Source organism: Ambystoma mexicanum, chromosome 6q (assembly GCF_040938575.1).
Source record: "Ambystoma mexicanum isolate Mex_15411 chromosome 6q, UKY_AmexF1_1, whole genome shotgun sequence".
Lineage (NCBI taxonomy): Eukaryota > Metazoa > Chordata > Amphibia > Caudata > Ambystomatidae > Ambystoma > Ambystoma mexicanum.
In genome coordinates this window covers 1,102,949,783-1,102,965,008 of record NC_090937.1, presented here as the reverse complement: position 1 = coordinate 1,102,965,008, position 15,226 = coordinate 1,102,949,783, and the positions used below count along the sequence as shown (strand labels likewise).

At 43.9% G+C, this 15,226-nt stretch overlaps 1 protein-coding gene across 6 annotated transcripts in view; it reads right to left on the bottom strand.

The window, feature by feature from the left end:
* USP46 (ubiquitin specific peptidase 46) overlaps positions 1-15,226 on the bottom strand; it is a 427,508-nt gene that overhangs the window by 321,960 nt on the left and 90,322 nt on the right. For all 6 annotated transcript variants that reach the window (XM_069631665.1, XM_069631664.1, XM_069631663.1 and 3 more), the window contains exon 3: positions 10,706-10,919. In XM_069631665.1, the coding sequence (XP_069487766.1) occupies positions 10,706-10,919 (214 nt within the window). The remainder of the gene's footprint in view (positions 1-10,705; positions 10,920-15,226) is intronic.

Genomic DNA, 15,226 nt, shown 5'->3' with positions numbered 1-15,226 from the left:
CAATGAAGAAACTAGCCAATTGTAACCCCTATTTCCAAACAAAGGAGAAGGCAATAGTTGATAAAGACCCAAACAAGGATTGTCGAAGCCAAAGAAGAGCAAATGTTATAAAAAGCCATTATCAGCATTTGGTTGATGTAAGTGTGGTGAAAAAAAGAAACTACAAAAAAAACACAAAAGAGTAGCAGAGGAGCTGCCCCACTGATAGAAAGTATTCAGGAGGACAGGCGCAGAATCTGCATTGCATGTGGCATAAACAGCACCATTGTGTTCCATGTCCTTCCAGAATAAGTATTCATTGACGATGGTGTTGAATGTCAAAAGACTTTACTAAGCTGTTTAAAGTGAACCTTACCACATAAGTGTTTGCAGTAGTGTTAGGAGCTTTTAGTCCGGGCAGGCGAGTATACCAGGCCAAGGGACTTTGTAGTAGTCTTTACTCATCTTGAACTGTTGATACAAGTTCCTGCTTTAAGTCTGGGGAAGGGAACATTACCCAGTTTACACGAAGAAACAGTTTATGTTGGATGTAACTGTGATTTTTATTATATTTGAATTGAAATATATTTCCTATATATGTTTATTTGTATGTATGTGTGTATAAATGTGAGGGACAGATTCCTTTTATTAGTGTTTACTTTTTGATAGACAGGGAAATCCTCTTCAGGGTAGGAATAGTGAAGAGTTTATCAAATGCTTTCAATAAAATGTCATTTTATGAAAAACCTTTACAAAGTTGTCCAACTCACATTTCTGACCCCCCACATGGATTATGCCTGATCTTTAAATCGTACTCAGGGGATTTTTTAGGGTAGTGCAGATAGCAAGTAGAGCTTGATATTTTCATGATCAGAGAAGAGGCGCTCCACCTCTGTTTTCTGCTGATATACAAGACTATTCTCCGAGCCGATCCCCAACACCACTTGTGATGATCTATTATACACCAGAGTTGTACCAGAAGGGCATCCACAGAAGGTTCAGTGCAGCATGATGCGGCATACTGTGTTCTGCTCGGACTATGTGTCTTTAGGATCTGAAACCTCTTCTCGCATTCCACAGACCATTCAAATGATGTGTCAAGCTTCGTCAGCCCCCTCAACAGTGTGCAAATGGTCCCTAAATACTTACAGGGACAGTAGTTGGCCATTCCTAGGAATTAAAAAATAAATCACTAGCATCATAGGGTGTCGGAGTAACAGCAAAAGCCTCAACAATTTCAGAATCAGGAATTATTCCCTGCCAGAGAATACATGTCCAAAAAGGAAGTTTGTTTCTGCTGAAGACAGGCATTTTACCTGTTATGAGTAAAACCGTTCTGATGAAAAGCCAATTGGATGCCCACTAGAGGTTTGTTCTGGAGTGCAGCCAAATTCCAAGATGTCACCACTATGATTGAAGAAGTGGAAATGTGTCTGAACACCTTCCGAATAGTTTCTAGGAAGATTTCAGCCACCTAAGAGATGGCAAAGCTAAACCTCATCTATTGATGAAGACCCACTTGAATGGAAAATGTGGTGAAGTAACAGGATTAGCTTTAGCTCATAACCTTTGATAGGTTCCATTTTTGAAAACACTTGCAAACTGCTGAGGTAGCTAATCATTGCATTGATGTATAGGCTTGGGTGCCGCTCTTTAAGCTATGCTAGCTTCTCAAGTCTATGCATATAGTATTTGGCCAACTGAGGTTTGTATACAATGCGAGACCTAGGAGGCTGGATCCTCTGCAGCATGGTTACTCAGTACGTGTCCTCCTAGATGTTTCGCACTGCAACACCCATGATTCTTCACCAGGGACTACGCTGGCTTGGCAAGTCCAAAATATCTCGAATGCCACATAATGAGTAACCATGCTCTACGTTATCAACAATGTCCTGATTGAGAAGGTTCAGTGTTTCTTATTTAACCAGACAGTGCAGATAAATTAGCACTCTTTCTGTTAAGAAGATCTATTGGCTAAACCGGTTAGTCTATGGAGACAGACACGTGTCCTTCAATTTCCACAATCTCCTCAAATGGATCAGGATAGCAGTGTCCATCAGGTGTTTAATGAACACGAATGTTGGTGGCAACTGTTCACATTTTTCTAAGCATTATACGCCTTAGTAGGCTGTTCCTGGCTGCCCATCTTTCTAACAGGTATTTTGCAGATTTTCCCTTTGTTCTCTGGCTTTAGGTTCCTCACAAACTTCCTGCAACTTTCTAGCAGATATTTTGTGGACCACACAAATACACTTTGGCCAGAGGGTTTTGGGCGAGGCTTCATGCACAATGTCTTATAGTCTAACGCAATGTATATTTAACGTAGGACCATGTAGTTCAGGAAGTTAGCTTGATTATGTTCAAGGTTGAGATCAATATCAAATTCAGTTGCATCTTCCCTAGCAGATACCCTTTCAACATATACTTTGCTGTTGCTCTCCCAATCAGGCTCCTGTGATTCATCAAGTTTGACTTCTATGCTGAGAACATATCTTTGGTGTCATTTCTATCATCGTAGGTCAGCAAACCCTGGAGAAATTGTTCCCCTTGCCCGTTGCTGAACACCTATGTTCACATGGAATTTGTAAAACTGAACAAGTAGCATGCTTTGCCGCATCTCTTGGATTTTCTGCCAGTCTCCCAAGCAAGCCCACTATTCCATTCTCTGTCACTACTCCCACATATGGCCCTTAAGTTCATCTTTGTGGGCGTCTCCTTTTTCCAACTGGGCTGCTCGAGTTTTCCCCCTTGTCTCTTTCATGCCATAACGAGAATATTAACTTGCGCTGCTATCTCCATCACCATATTCTCTGAGGCTTGCAGACGAACTGTCACCGATCAGCATTATAATGGCTACCACATGTGTTTAATATATGCAAAATTCACATTGGGCCACTAATCTTGTCAACTGCATCGTGAACATGTCAACTGATAAGCCAAGTAACTGCCTTGCGATGTTTACGTTATACCCGTCCTAATCAACATTCTTTGGAGGTCAAAATACTCCTTCAGGTACTCCGAGACCCTTGAATGAGTTCTGCTTTTCTGGTAGGAATTTCTGCAGCAAATCATTAACCTCATATCTGGCTAGTTTGATGAAAAGAATTCTGGTGTATGAACCTGTATAATTTTCCTGCCGGGTTCCGAGCCAATTCTTAAATCTTCAGCACCCTCTCCCGTTGGCTCGCCTCCCTGCCATGCCACACCCCACCTAGACAGCTGGATGTCCCCACCCAGACAGCTAGATGTACTATAGATTCCAGATATAACCATCGCACAATAGAAGCATACCACCACCTGCATCCACACTAAAATAATGCAAACAGGTGCTTGGAGGGGCAGTGATCCTTCCTCAACACAGGCAATAGTAGCATTCCCACTATCGCACAATGTCCACACTCACATGTCCATGAGCCAGTGGTCAGCAATGAGTTTAATAGGAGCTATATGACAAGGAACATTAAAGGCTGAGCTAATTAGGACACATAGCGGAAGCTCGATGACATGGAGGGAAATTCACTTTTCCTGGATACCAGAAAAATGTAAGACTAGTTGTAAATAGTTGAAATGCGCCACGCCAGAAAGTTCAAAAAAGTACAGTTGTACTATATTTTAATTCATGCTATTGACAGCCTGACATGTGTTTCGAGCATAGCTCTTCCTCTGAGGCTGTTACAGTGAAAATTATAAAAAGGTTTGAGCATATACATAATTACATACATAGCCATTTAAAATAGATGGGCCAAGTTGCGGGGCAAATAGGGGTTGTATCACATGCGATTAGTCAATCAAACACATCATTGATACCATCATTAGATGAGATATCTCGCAATGTATGTTGACATACTACATATTGGCAACCAATTTTATGTACAAATAAATTATTCATTTTACCAATTCAAGTAGTAGCATCACGGTAGTCCAAAATTAGAATAGAAAAAGGGGAGAAAATAAGGAGAAACCAACTATTAGCCATGGGGGTAGATAAACAACCATGTATAGCATCTGCGGGGTCTACAAAATGATCAAAAATGTGATTTAAAAGCATATTTACCAGAGAATCTTGTCCAATCTGAAACGCTACACAATATACGAAATCTGTGTGAAAAATAACTTAACATGAGTCTGACAGAGAATTAGCATACTTGCTTCTGCATATGTATTACTCATATGCACTTACCAATTATACGAAGTAAGCCATAAATAAGCTCCTTTTCCAGAGTATAAATCTAAAATAAACCAAAAAGGGGAGTTCCGTATGCAACCAATTGTATTGACTATAATGTAAAATGAAGATTCTCATGCGCATGGAGTCAAAAATAATTCTATTTTACCTTAATTGAGACTGCAGTTGCAGACGCGCACTAGTTTTAAATGCTGCAGCGTGTCCAAGCCATCGTGATTAAAATGTAAATATACTGCATGTGCAATTTAGCCGATCCGTTGTGATCCATTTAAGGAGAAAGAGAAAGTGAAAAGCAATCTCACATTAGTTTGGGGGTCTCAATTACTTGAGCAGATGATCATTAAGTCCCGCGGTATTTAGTAGCTGCCATCTTTAGTGAGTAAAAACCTATGCCTGGTCCACTGCCTGAACTAAATGAGACGAGGTAGGATCGCTAAGATGCAAACTGGCTGTAAGCCAATTATGAGATTTATGAATGAAGGTTATTGCGTGCACTAGCAGTGAACCAATCTTAATTATAGGCACTGGAGGTAAGCCAAATTTTCCAACGTATGGGATAAGCATCAGTTAACAACTCAAAGTGAGAATTAAAAAGTAAACAGATGGTTCAGAAAACGCTGCCCAAGGCACATAGCAATATCAAAAAATAATTAATTAGGGTTTAGAAAAATGATTAATATATTGCGCCACAGAGTCAACCATGTTTGTTTATCCACCTTTACCATGTTCCACATATTAGGCAAAACTACAAGCGCCATGATGTGCAATACAACATTGCAATTCCGGTGTGTTACTGGCAATACACAATTAACCAGAAACCAAATTAGAAAACATTAGAGATTACAAACAAAAATTCAAATTGCGCTATTGATCAGAACGAATAACGGCTTATATCAATGGAAACAATCCACGGGTCATGTAATGATGTTTTGTTAACTAGAAATTAGACAAACCAAGAATATAACAAAAGAGAAAGATGTACTCTCAGGAAGTGCAGCCTTAGCAGGCATTACGGTCTGTGGCGGAAGCAGCTGCACACCACCTTGGTAACCCATGGAAGCACAAGGGGCGTGACATCACTTGGGGAAAATGCACACTCACCCCAGAGATCATGTGAAGAGTTAGGCTTTTCTGGAAAGCATTGGCATGCCTGCATAAACGAAATGTGGGACGGCAGTCATCAGGACGCTGCCCTGCGAACAGAAGACCATGCACTGCTCGCCCTTAAAGATCTACCAGTGTCGTCTGTTCAGGTATTTCAGTCTAAGTTGTGCTTTCTTTATTTCTATCCCTCCGAGGCATAGCACATCGAATATCTCACACACACCCATACAGCTTGCCCCTGTGTGCAGACTGTGGCTCTTAAATGCCATCACCTACAACTCAAATAAGCCTACTGTCTCCTGCATCACGAAGGTTAATTCCACCAACACTGGATGCATCATGTCACTTATCGGACACTAATTAACAATGATAAATACTACTGATGGTTGGGAATTGTACCACCAAAGGTTTGAAAACCAAAGGTTCGAACCTTTGGTGGTAGCATTGTAGGCAAGTACTGTGTGGTATAGTGAGCGGGGTTTGCCGGGTACACCCCTGCCGCACACACGAAAAAAACAAAAAGACCTTGCAGCGCCGGTTCCGATCACAGAAGTGAAAGGCAAATGGTGCTGCAGGGACTCCGCGTGTAAAAAAGGTAAGTAGAGTGTGTTTATGTTGGGAGTGTGGGTGGGGGTGTGTTGAGGGTGTGGGTGGGGAAGTGGGTATGTAGGGGTTTTGAATTTGTGTTCGCATGGGAAATGTGCAAACATTTTGTGGTTCCCACATTTTTCATGAAAACCTTTCCGTCGCTGACTTTTCCGCTACGGAAAAAGCACGCAGATCCAATGGTTGCACCTTCCAATGGCAAATTCATAAACCTGTCAACCACTAGTTGTTACCAACCAGCGTGAAATTCATTGTGTACCGATTGATAAACTAATTAATGCAAATAACTTAAAAACGTACATACTTAAAAAAATTGCCTTGGTTTATGGAGGATCTTCCCTACAGAATCACTGTCCACGAGTGCTGAGCCCTTACCTACCAGACCACAGACTTAATATACGGCTACTGAATAAATACTACCACCAGAAAGTCTAAGGTTCTTGTTCTTAATAAAAGGAGAATAGAAAGGGGGTATATGAAAAGTGAAATTCCAGCTTCACAAACAGTTCTCCGTTACAAGTAATGTAAAAGTTCATTGAACATAAGCTCTATCAATTTTAAAAAGGATATTATACTACTATATTATTATGATAATCAAAGTGGCAGTGCACCTAAGTGGACTACAAACTATAATTTTTTTAAACATTTACCAGATAGACTAATCTTTTTTGGGCATGGAGATCCTATTTAACGCCACGCTGATGTGCCTGTAGCATTGTACTTTTCAGTGCCCAGTCCTCCCCATGCACGTCGCCTCTAGGCTCTTGCAGGCATCTGCAGAGACCATGGGAGGCCAAGGCGAATGGTGGATATTCAGAGCAACAAGTGGCGCAGATAGAAAGACGAGAGAGACGTTGCCATCATGCAGCCTGTATTCCCTTTCAATGTATAGGGCACCGGAGCTGCAGTTTTTGTTATTCCTCTCAAAGACTGTTCCATTTTTGTGCATTCTGCCATCATACATTTTCCTGGGATCACTACATCGATCCACAGCGACAGTGCCCAAGCAAAATGAAATTTCCAAATTAGAAGTACACATTTGACAGAATACTGATGCCTCTTGCACTGCAAAACCTGTTGGCTCCGCAAACATGGAAGCCATATAGATCTCTAAGCCCGTTCCCACTGTGAACTTTGATGCCTCTTGAATTTTAAAGCTTGTTGCCCATGTGAATATTGATGCCACTGGCACTTCAAAGCCTATGGCCACTGTGAATATTGATGCCATATGTATTCGGGAGTCTGTTGCCCCTGTGGATACTGATGCCACCTGTACCTCAAACCCTGCTGCCCCAGTGAATATTGATGACATATGTATTCGGGAGTCTGTTGCCCTTGTAGATACTGATTCCACCTGTATCTCAAACCCTGCTGCCCCAGTGAATATTGATGCCTCTCGCATGTTAAACCCTGTTGCCCACCTGAATATTGATCCCATATGTATTTGGTGGCCTGCTGCCCCCGAAATTACCGAAAATACCTGCTTTCGGGAGCCCGCCACCCCTGTGATCATCAATGCCACATGTATTTTGGAACCCGTCGCCCATGCAATTCCTAACTCCTCTTTTACTGTGGAGCATGCTACACCTGTAATTTTTGACGCCGCTGGCATACATGCCTCAGCAGCCCCTACTGGTGACACCAGTATCCCTGAAGCCCACTCATCTGGTAAGCTTTCCCTTGCCAGAGGCAAGTTCCCGGACGACATTATAGAAGCACTCAACGTACATCAAGGGAGCACATATCAATGCTAGATCCCTCTTGATATATCCAAACTCATCACCTCTAATAACCTCGACCTATCATGGAAACATGGCTGCATGCAGCCGCTGCACTATCCCTCGCCATTTCGGATAGCTACTCCCTAAAAGAGGGGTGGCTATCACAGCTAAAAATCAGCTGTCCATCAAAGAAATCGCTAGCCAACCATTCCAGTCAGGAGAACTGCTCTCCATTAAACTGTCCCTCTACAACACTGCCATGCTAACCAGCCACCTATTCTATAAACCAGCCGGCCCCCTACTGTTTGAGGAAGACCTTGCACATCTCCTCTCAAGCAATACCAAGCCTTCCTCCAGAATCATCTTCTTGGGCGATGCAAATTTGGGATTTTAACGACCCTACCGAAGACAATGCTCTCGCCCTTGCAAACTCCATCAAAGCCCTGGGCTTCACCCAACATATCACATCTCCCACTCAGGACAAAGGCAGCACGCTAGACTGGTTGGCAGATGCTAACACCAAAATCATATCCAACGTCACGTGTCCTTGGTCTGACCACAATGTCATCTCATTCACTATGCCTAAGAATAGGCAAACTTGTGCTACATCTCAACCGGCACCAGCTTCTTTTTCCGTAACATCAACCCAACCAACACACTCCCGTTGCTGCAACCACTGTCTACCTACATGCAACCAATGATCCCAACTCCATGGTAGAACTATTTAACCAAACTCTCCTACTCGCCATCGACAACATAACCCCCATGAGGAAACGTAAACCAAAACCAATAGCTCACCTGAACTGTACACCAAAAACCTCAAAACATTACGTGCAACAAAATGAGCATCCGAGTCTACTTGGAAAAAGTCACCCTCAACTGCCAATAAAGAACACTTTAACTTACTGTACAAAATCTACAAACAGGTAATTCTCCAATCAAAAACATTCAACCTATAATGAGCGAATAGAAAGGGCAACCTCTGGTACAAGAGAACTCTTCTCCATCCTGCGAGAACTCTAATCACCAGTCTCCCCGATCATAGATAGCTGTCTCAAGGACACCATGTGGTGCTCATATATTCAAAAGGCTCTTTTGGACAAAATCTCCTTACTCAAAGCAAAAATCGCAGCAAAAATAAAACTGCTACCAACCAAGACACTACCAAACCCCTTGCCCAAACCTTCTAAGTCCACTCAACTATACTCCAGTCTCTGTCCCAGAAGTTACAAAATTCAGAGACCTGGAGCCGTCTAGATGCCAAGGAGAGATCTGCCCAACTTCACTGATCAAAAACTGCACATCAGAGCTTGCCCCGTTCATCGCGTCACTCATTAACAACTCCTTCTCCTCTGGTATTATACCAACTAATCTAAAAGACGCATAGGTCCTACCACTCCTCAAAAAGCCTACACTAGACCTTAATACCCCCACCAACTACCGCCCCATCACGACAGTCCCCAGAATACCTGCAAATCCATAATTCTCGAAACCAACAATCTTCTTGGGCTACGCCAATCTGGCTTCCGCCCTGGTCACGGAAAAAAATCAGGACTCGTGGACCTAAAAATTCAAATGGATGATATTAAAGACAATGGCAATCTTGTCATCTTTCTCTTGCTTGACCTCTCAGTGGCCTTTGATTTGGTGGACCATAAAATGCTATGCCAACATCTCTCAGCAGCCTTCTTCTCTTCTAAAGCCATAGCATGGATCGAGTCTTTCTCAACTAATTGAACAACGAGGGTCTTTTCCACAACTGCAGCTGGCCTAACAACCCCAGTCACTTGCAGAGTTCCCAAAGGATCCTGTGTCTCCCCGACACTGGATAATATATTTACTAAGACGCTCTTCGTCCTCCTGGATGATCTGTGCATCTGCTACACTAACTATGCAGAGAATACCAAGATCCTCCTTCCCATTTCAGGTAATTGGAATATTGACTCCAATACACTGAACAAAATATATCTAACCATCAAGGCTTGTATGGTGTAGACACGCTCTATGATCTAAAAGACGAGAAGATGGAGCTGCTCCTTATAAGAACACAGACTTGTTTAAGAAAACTTAACGGAGTCTATGAATCCTTTGTCATTGACGTAAACATTATTCCAGTCTCAAAAGAAGTTAAAAACACTGGGGGTTTACCTGGACTCCTCGCTCTCCCACACTAGACATGCATACACATGGTAACAAATTCAACGCCTGCAGACCTTTCCTGACCCCTGAAAGTTGCATCACGATTGCCAGAGCTCTCATTCTCTCCAGAATAGACTACTGCAATGCCCTGTTCACAGGCTCTACCATGCGGAACATCAGAAAACTACAGATCATACAAAATAACGCATTGCAAGAAAAGGTCATATCCCTCCTGCGAGACAGAATTCCAACTGACCGCCTGTTCGTGAACGCATCTTGTTCACAACACTTTTCGCTGACGTACAAGTGCTGGTCAAACACTGCCCCTGGATACTTAACCAGAACATTCCTCAATCCAACAGACCTACCCGGGCCGCCAACTCGCACCTCCTCTCCATCCCCATAATTCAAGTTGCAAAAAGCAGGGGGTGGGGGGTTCGCAGCTTCCCAGTGGTGGGTGCAAAAAAACTGGAACGCTCTCCTTCTAACTTTAAGATTAGAATCCTCATTCTGGTCCTTCTGCAAAAGCCTTAAAACATGGCTATTGACGCTAAAGGCTTAACCTGTAAGGCCAATACGCTCTTCTATGATTCTAAAACCTTCTTGTGCTTACGTAAAAATACTATCTGTCTGTAGCTTGTCTTTCTGTAACACGCACCCAGATGCCCTCGGGTTTCGTGCGCTCTACAAATGCAAACATAAACACACAAGGTATGTAAGTCAACATGAGCAATAACGCAAGCAAAGATTCTCATGGTACAACTATATTTTTTTTAATTGCATACAATCATTATTCACTTAGGACTTGTTTCTAATAATTCTAAGACAAAGACGACAAATATAGTGACAACTGGCATTGTAAATGATATATTGTGCAACAGTTTGTAAAGTTGCACCAACACCACCCGATTTTGACATCAAAATACATGGGGTCTACACACCAAAAAAAGTACACTACATTAACACTCACCATTCTCTTTCCGTAGTCGTGAGATGAACTTTTTGGGAGGAATTACTCCAACTTTTTTCTTCTGAGTAGCAATGCTGTGAAAAAGATCGGCCAGGCAGGTCAACAGGTTTTCCTTCTTCTTCTGCTGAGCCTTATAGGCCAAAACATTTTCACGAAATGGTCGACAAAAGTACAGCGCCTGCAGCACAGAGTTACAGTAGCACGTGTTCCCAAACTGTCAAAGTAAAGCAAAATTAAACTGAATTAAGGAATCAAGTAACAATTCCCAGGACCAATATCCTACTCAACCTCAAGTCATTTATCCACACACACTCACGAGCAAAGAACACCTAGAGGAACTATTGCAATTCAGACCAAACAACAAATGATTATAAAGCCATGCTTGGTCGTGGTAGGAACAAAGATTAAAAAATAAATGAAGAGTAAATGGCATACATTACTCACCGTAATCGTATTTCTGACGATTGTATCTGCTTAGATTCACATTTTGTGCATATAGTTCGACATGTAGTGGTAATTCCAGAGTATTGCATCTTTCTTTCTAAAGATCAAAAAGGGATGTCGACATTGGCGTTACTGTAACCCTATCCATAACATGACGTGTAGTGTACCTAAAATCCTTTACGCATCATGGTCCCGCAGGCTGGTTTGGTTCTGCCCTGAGGGAGCTTTACAGATTGTGCGAGTGAGTACAGAAGAAAAGAAGGTGCAAGATGTCTATGATCCTTCTACTCCAGGGGAGGAAGTGTGGACGCATATACAATCATCAGAAATACAATTACGGTGAATAATTTATGTCTTCTGATGCTTGTGAATCGGTTTAGAATCACATGCTGTGTAGACTAGTGTGCAGTACCAGTAGATGGTGCTGGGATGTGTGAAGGAACAGTAGCAAAGAGATGTCTTAGCACCGCTTGTCCCCCCCCTGAGAATCAGACATGTTTTTCTAAACAGCAGTGTTGGGTGAAAGTATGAACAGAACACCAGGTTGCTGCTTTGCAAATAGAATCTAGACAAACATGTGAAAGGAATGCGATGGTAGCCCCTGTGCCCAGAGTGAGCACTAGGCGTAAAAGGTAGATCTCTCTTGGCAAAAGAGACACAGTGTGATGCAATTCATAATCGATTTGGCAATAGCTGATTTAGAGACTGAGTTCCCTTCTCTGCCAGCTGCCACAGTGACAAAGAATGGGTTTGTCTTTCTCAGTGGATTAGTCTTTTCAAGGTAGTATATTACTGCCCTCCTCATGTCTAGTGTATGGAGGCTAGTTAGTGGGGATTTGAAAGAAAGTGGGAAGTACGATCAACATGTAACCTTCGAGATTAATTTAGGTACAAAGCATGGGTGTGTGCGCAATACCACCTTATCTTTGTGAATAGTCACAAATGGGTCCTGAGCTGAGAGGGTCTGCAGTTCACTAACTCTTCTTCTTGAGGTAATGGCCACTAGAATGGCATGCTTATAGGTGAGGGCCTTACGGCTAGCCTTGTGCATGGGTTTCGAAAGGAGGTCGTATTTATCGTATGAGAACAACATTCATGAAGTTCTTTTACCCCTTCCATGAAGGCCTTAGTCACAGGAATTTCCCACCAGGAAACCTTGCTCTGAGATGTTGTATATATGCAGAGAGAGGCGCCAGGTGGACCTTTAGGGAATTTAAAACAAGTCCTGAGTCTAATAGGTGTGTTAGATAAAGGACTATATCTTTAGGCGAACAGTCAATAGGATTGACGTTCTCAGCATTGCACCAGACAACAAAGAGTTTCCACTTATTGGAGAAACAATGTCTGGTGTTGGGTTTTTGTGCTTCCCAGAGTAGGTCCATACATCTCCGAGGGAGTTGCAGAAGACCAAACTCTGACTTAAGGAGCCAAGCAGCTAAATTGAGTGTTTGGGGGCACAGATGTAGTGTGTCTCCCCAGTCTTCCGACAGCATGTTATACGGGCATGACAGTATCTGGGAGGGGAGACCGATATTCTCATGAGATACGAGAACCATGGCTGCCAAGCCCACATTGGCGCCAACAGGATCAGTGCGACTTCTTCCTGGTGCATCTTGTGCACTATCCTGTTGAGAAGGAAAATCGGGGGGAGGGGTGGGGAGCGTATGCAAATCTCCTGGACCATGTTATATAGAGACCGTTCCCTTTGGACCGTTTCTGTGGGTACCTTGAGATGTGATCTGGGCACTGGCTGTTCTCCAGAGTCGCGAACAAGTCAATGCCTGGAAAACCCCACTCTGCAAAGACAATGAGTAGAATGTGCTCTTGCAAGCACCACTCATGCTATACGGGTAGGTGCAAGTCTCTCCAGAGCATGTCTGCTAGACGATTGTGATCCCCTGGAACATGTGGTAGAAGGAACACTTCCAGATGTTCTGGGGCAGTTTGGGTAGCCCTAGGGAGTGAGTGCCCCCCCGTTTGTTCAAGTAATACATAGCTGTGGAACTTTCTGTAAGGACAAGAACAGGCTTACCCTGTAGATGTGCTTGGAAGGCTTTTAGGGCTTTGAACACTGCAAGCAGTTCCAATAGTTTGATGTGATTGGATGCTACAGCTGGGGACCACACACTGTGCGCGGTCTGTTGAATTAAGTGAGCTCTGCACCCCTTGACAGATGCGTCCATGGTGAGAGTGGCTTCTACTGCGGGGGTGGTAAAGGTTTTCCCCTGCAGAAGGTTTTCCCTTGTCCACCACTGCAGAGACTGAACAAGGGCTGGGGAGACGAACACTAGATCGTCCCTCTGGCCGGACACCATTGGCTCAAGAGCCATTCCTGCATGGGGCGAATGCACAGGCAAGCGTGTGGAACTAGGAAGACGCAGGATGCCATCATCCCCGACAGCCGCATGGCCTTGCGTACATTTACCCGGTGACCGTCTACATAATGAGGGATCTGGAAAAGCATGTTTTGAACCCTCTCGTTGGAGGGGAAGACAAGCCCGTCTTCTGTCTGAATTAGGGCCCTGAGAAAATGTTTGACTTGGCTGAGGACCAGACTTCACTACTTCTCGTTGACGGAGGACCCTAGATTGAATAAGAGATCTACTGTCCTCTGGGTATTTACCAGACTTGTTCCGTACGAGTCTCAGGTTATTAGCCAGTCATCGAGGTAAGGATACACAGGATGGACTGCCTGCGCAGGTGAGCCGCCGCAACCGCTAGTGCCTTTGTAAACACCCTTGGGGCTGAGACTATGCCGAATGGAAGAACCTTGAACTGATAGTGCGTGTTCTCTATCTTCAACCGGAGGTACTTTATATGCGCTGGCAACATTGAAATATGGAAGTATGCATCGTTCATGTCCAATGTAGCCATGTAACCCCCCCTGCCGCAGCAGGCGGATTACTTCCAGAAGAGTTGTCATCTTTATTTTTTATGGTTTGACATATTTGTTCGCAGTATGCCGATCTAAAACAGGGCGCATGGTTAGATCCTTTTTGGGTACAAGGAGGTATTTTGAATAAATACCCTTATTTACCTGGAGATGAGGGATGACTTCGATGACGCCCTTTTCCAGCAGGACCTGGACCTCGTGCAACACGATACACAGATGGTCTGGTGACAGTCGTCTGCTTCCCGGTGGATGGCAGCAGAGTGGCTGGAGGAATTCAATTCAGTACCAGTGGGCAACTGTCTTGAGTACCCACTGATCTGATGTGATCCCCCTCCCATGTGTGGGTAAAAGATGTTAAACGTCCCCAGACTGGGGAAGTGTGGGAGGGAACCCGTACCACCGAGTCATTAGGAGGTGGAGGCAGGGGAGCCTCTGGAAGTAGAGTTTCTACCTCTGCATTTCCCTCGTGGAAACCCGCTCTGTTGTGGAGACTGAAAACCACTGGAGGAGCCCTGTCTGGAAAGCCCAGAGGGTTCCCCCAAGCCATACTCTCCTTGTGGAGAGCAGGAGAAGGACTGCCTGTGAAAGGGCCCTCGGGTGTTGAAACCTCCTCGCTGTACGAAGGCCTTGGCCGAGATCCGAATGAGCGATTTTAGGGTCTTGTGCTCCTTCTTGGCTGTTTCCAAAGCTTCATCGACCGATTTCCGATAAGGTTGGCATCCTCCACTGGCTTATTAATGAGGGGAGCCTGGGTCTCCAGCTGAGAACCGTGAATGCGTCAACCAGGGGTGGTGCTTTGGCAAGGATGCGTCCTGCAGTTTCGGCAGAGTCTAAGGTATTCTTAAGAATATTCTGTGTGACTTGCCATCCCTCCGCAACCACGGCAAAAAGGCGAGTGGGTTCTGGAACATCTTGGAGGCCGTCTTAGACGAGTCCCCACTTAAAACCAATGTAGCTCGCCAGGAGAATGGTATTGTTGGCAATCAGGGTGGAAACGGTGGCAGAGGTGACATCAGACCCGACAATTCTCATTGCATTGGATCATACTAGCGGTGGGTTTAGGGCACAGATAAAGCAGGAGAACCCAAAAAACATAACCACGTGTCATCTGAATTTCCTAATCCACTCCTACCGTGGGTGCGTTGTGTACTAAAGTATTGGAAAACAGAAGAGAATTTCTCACT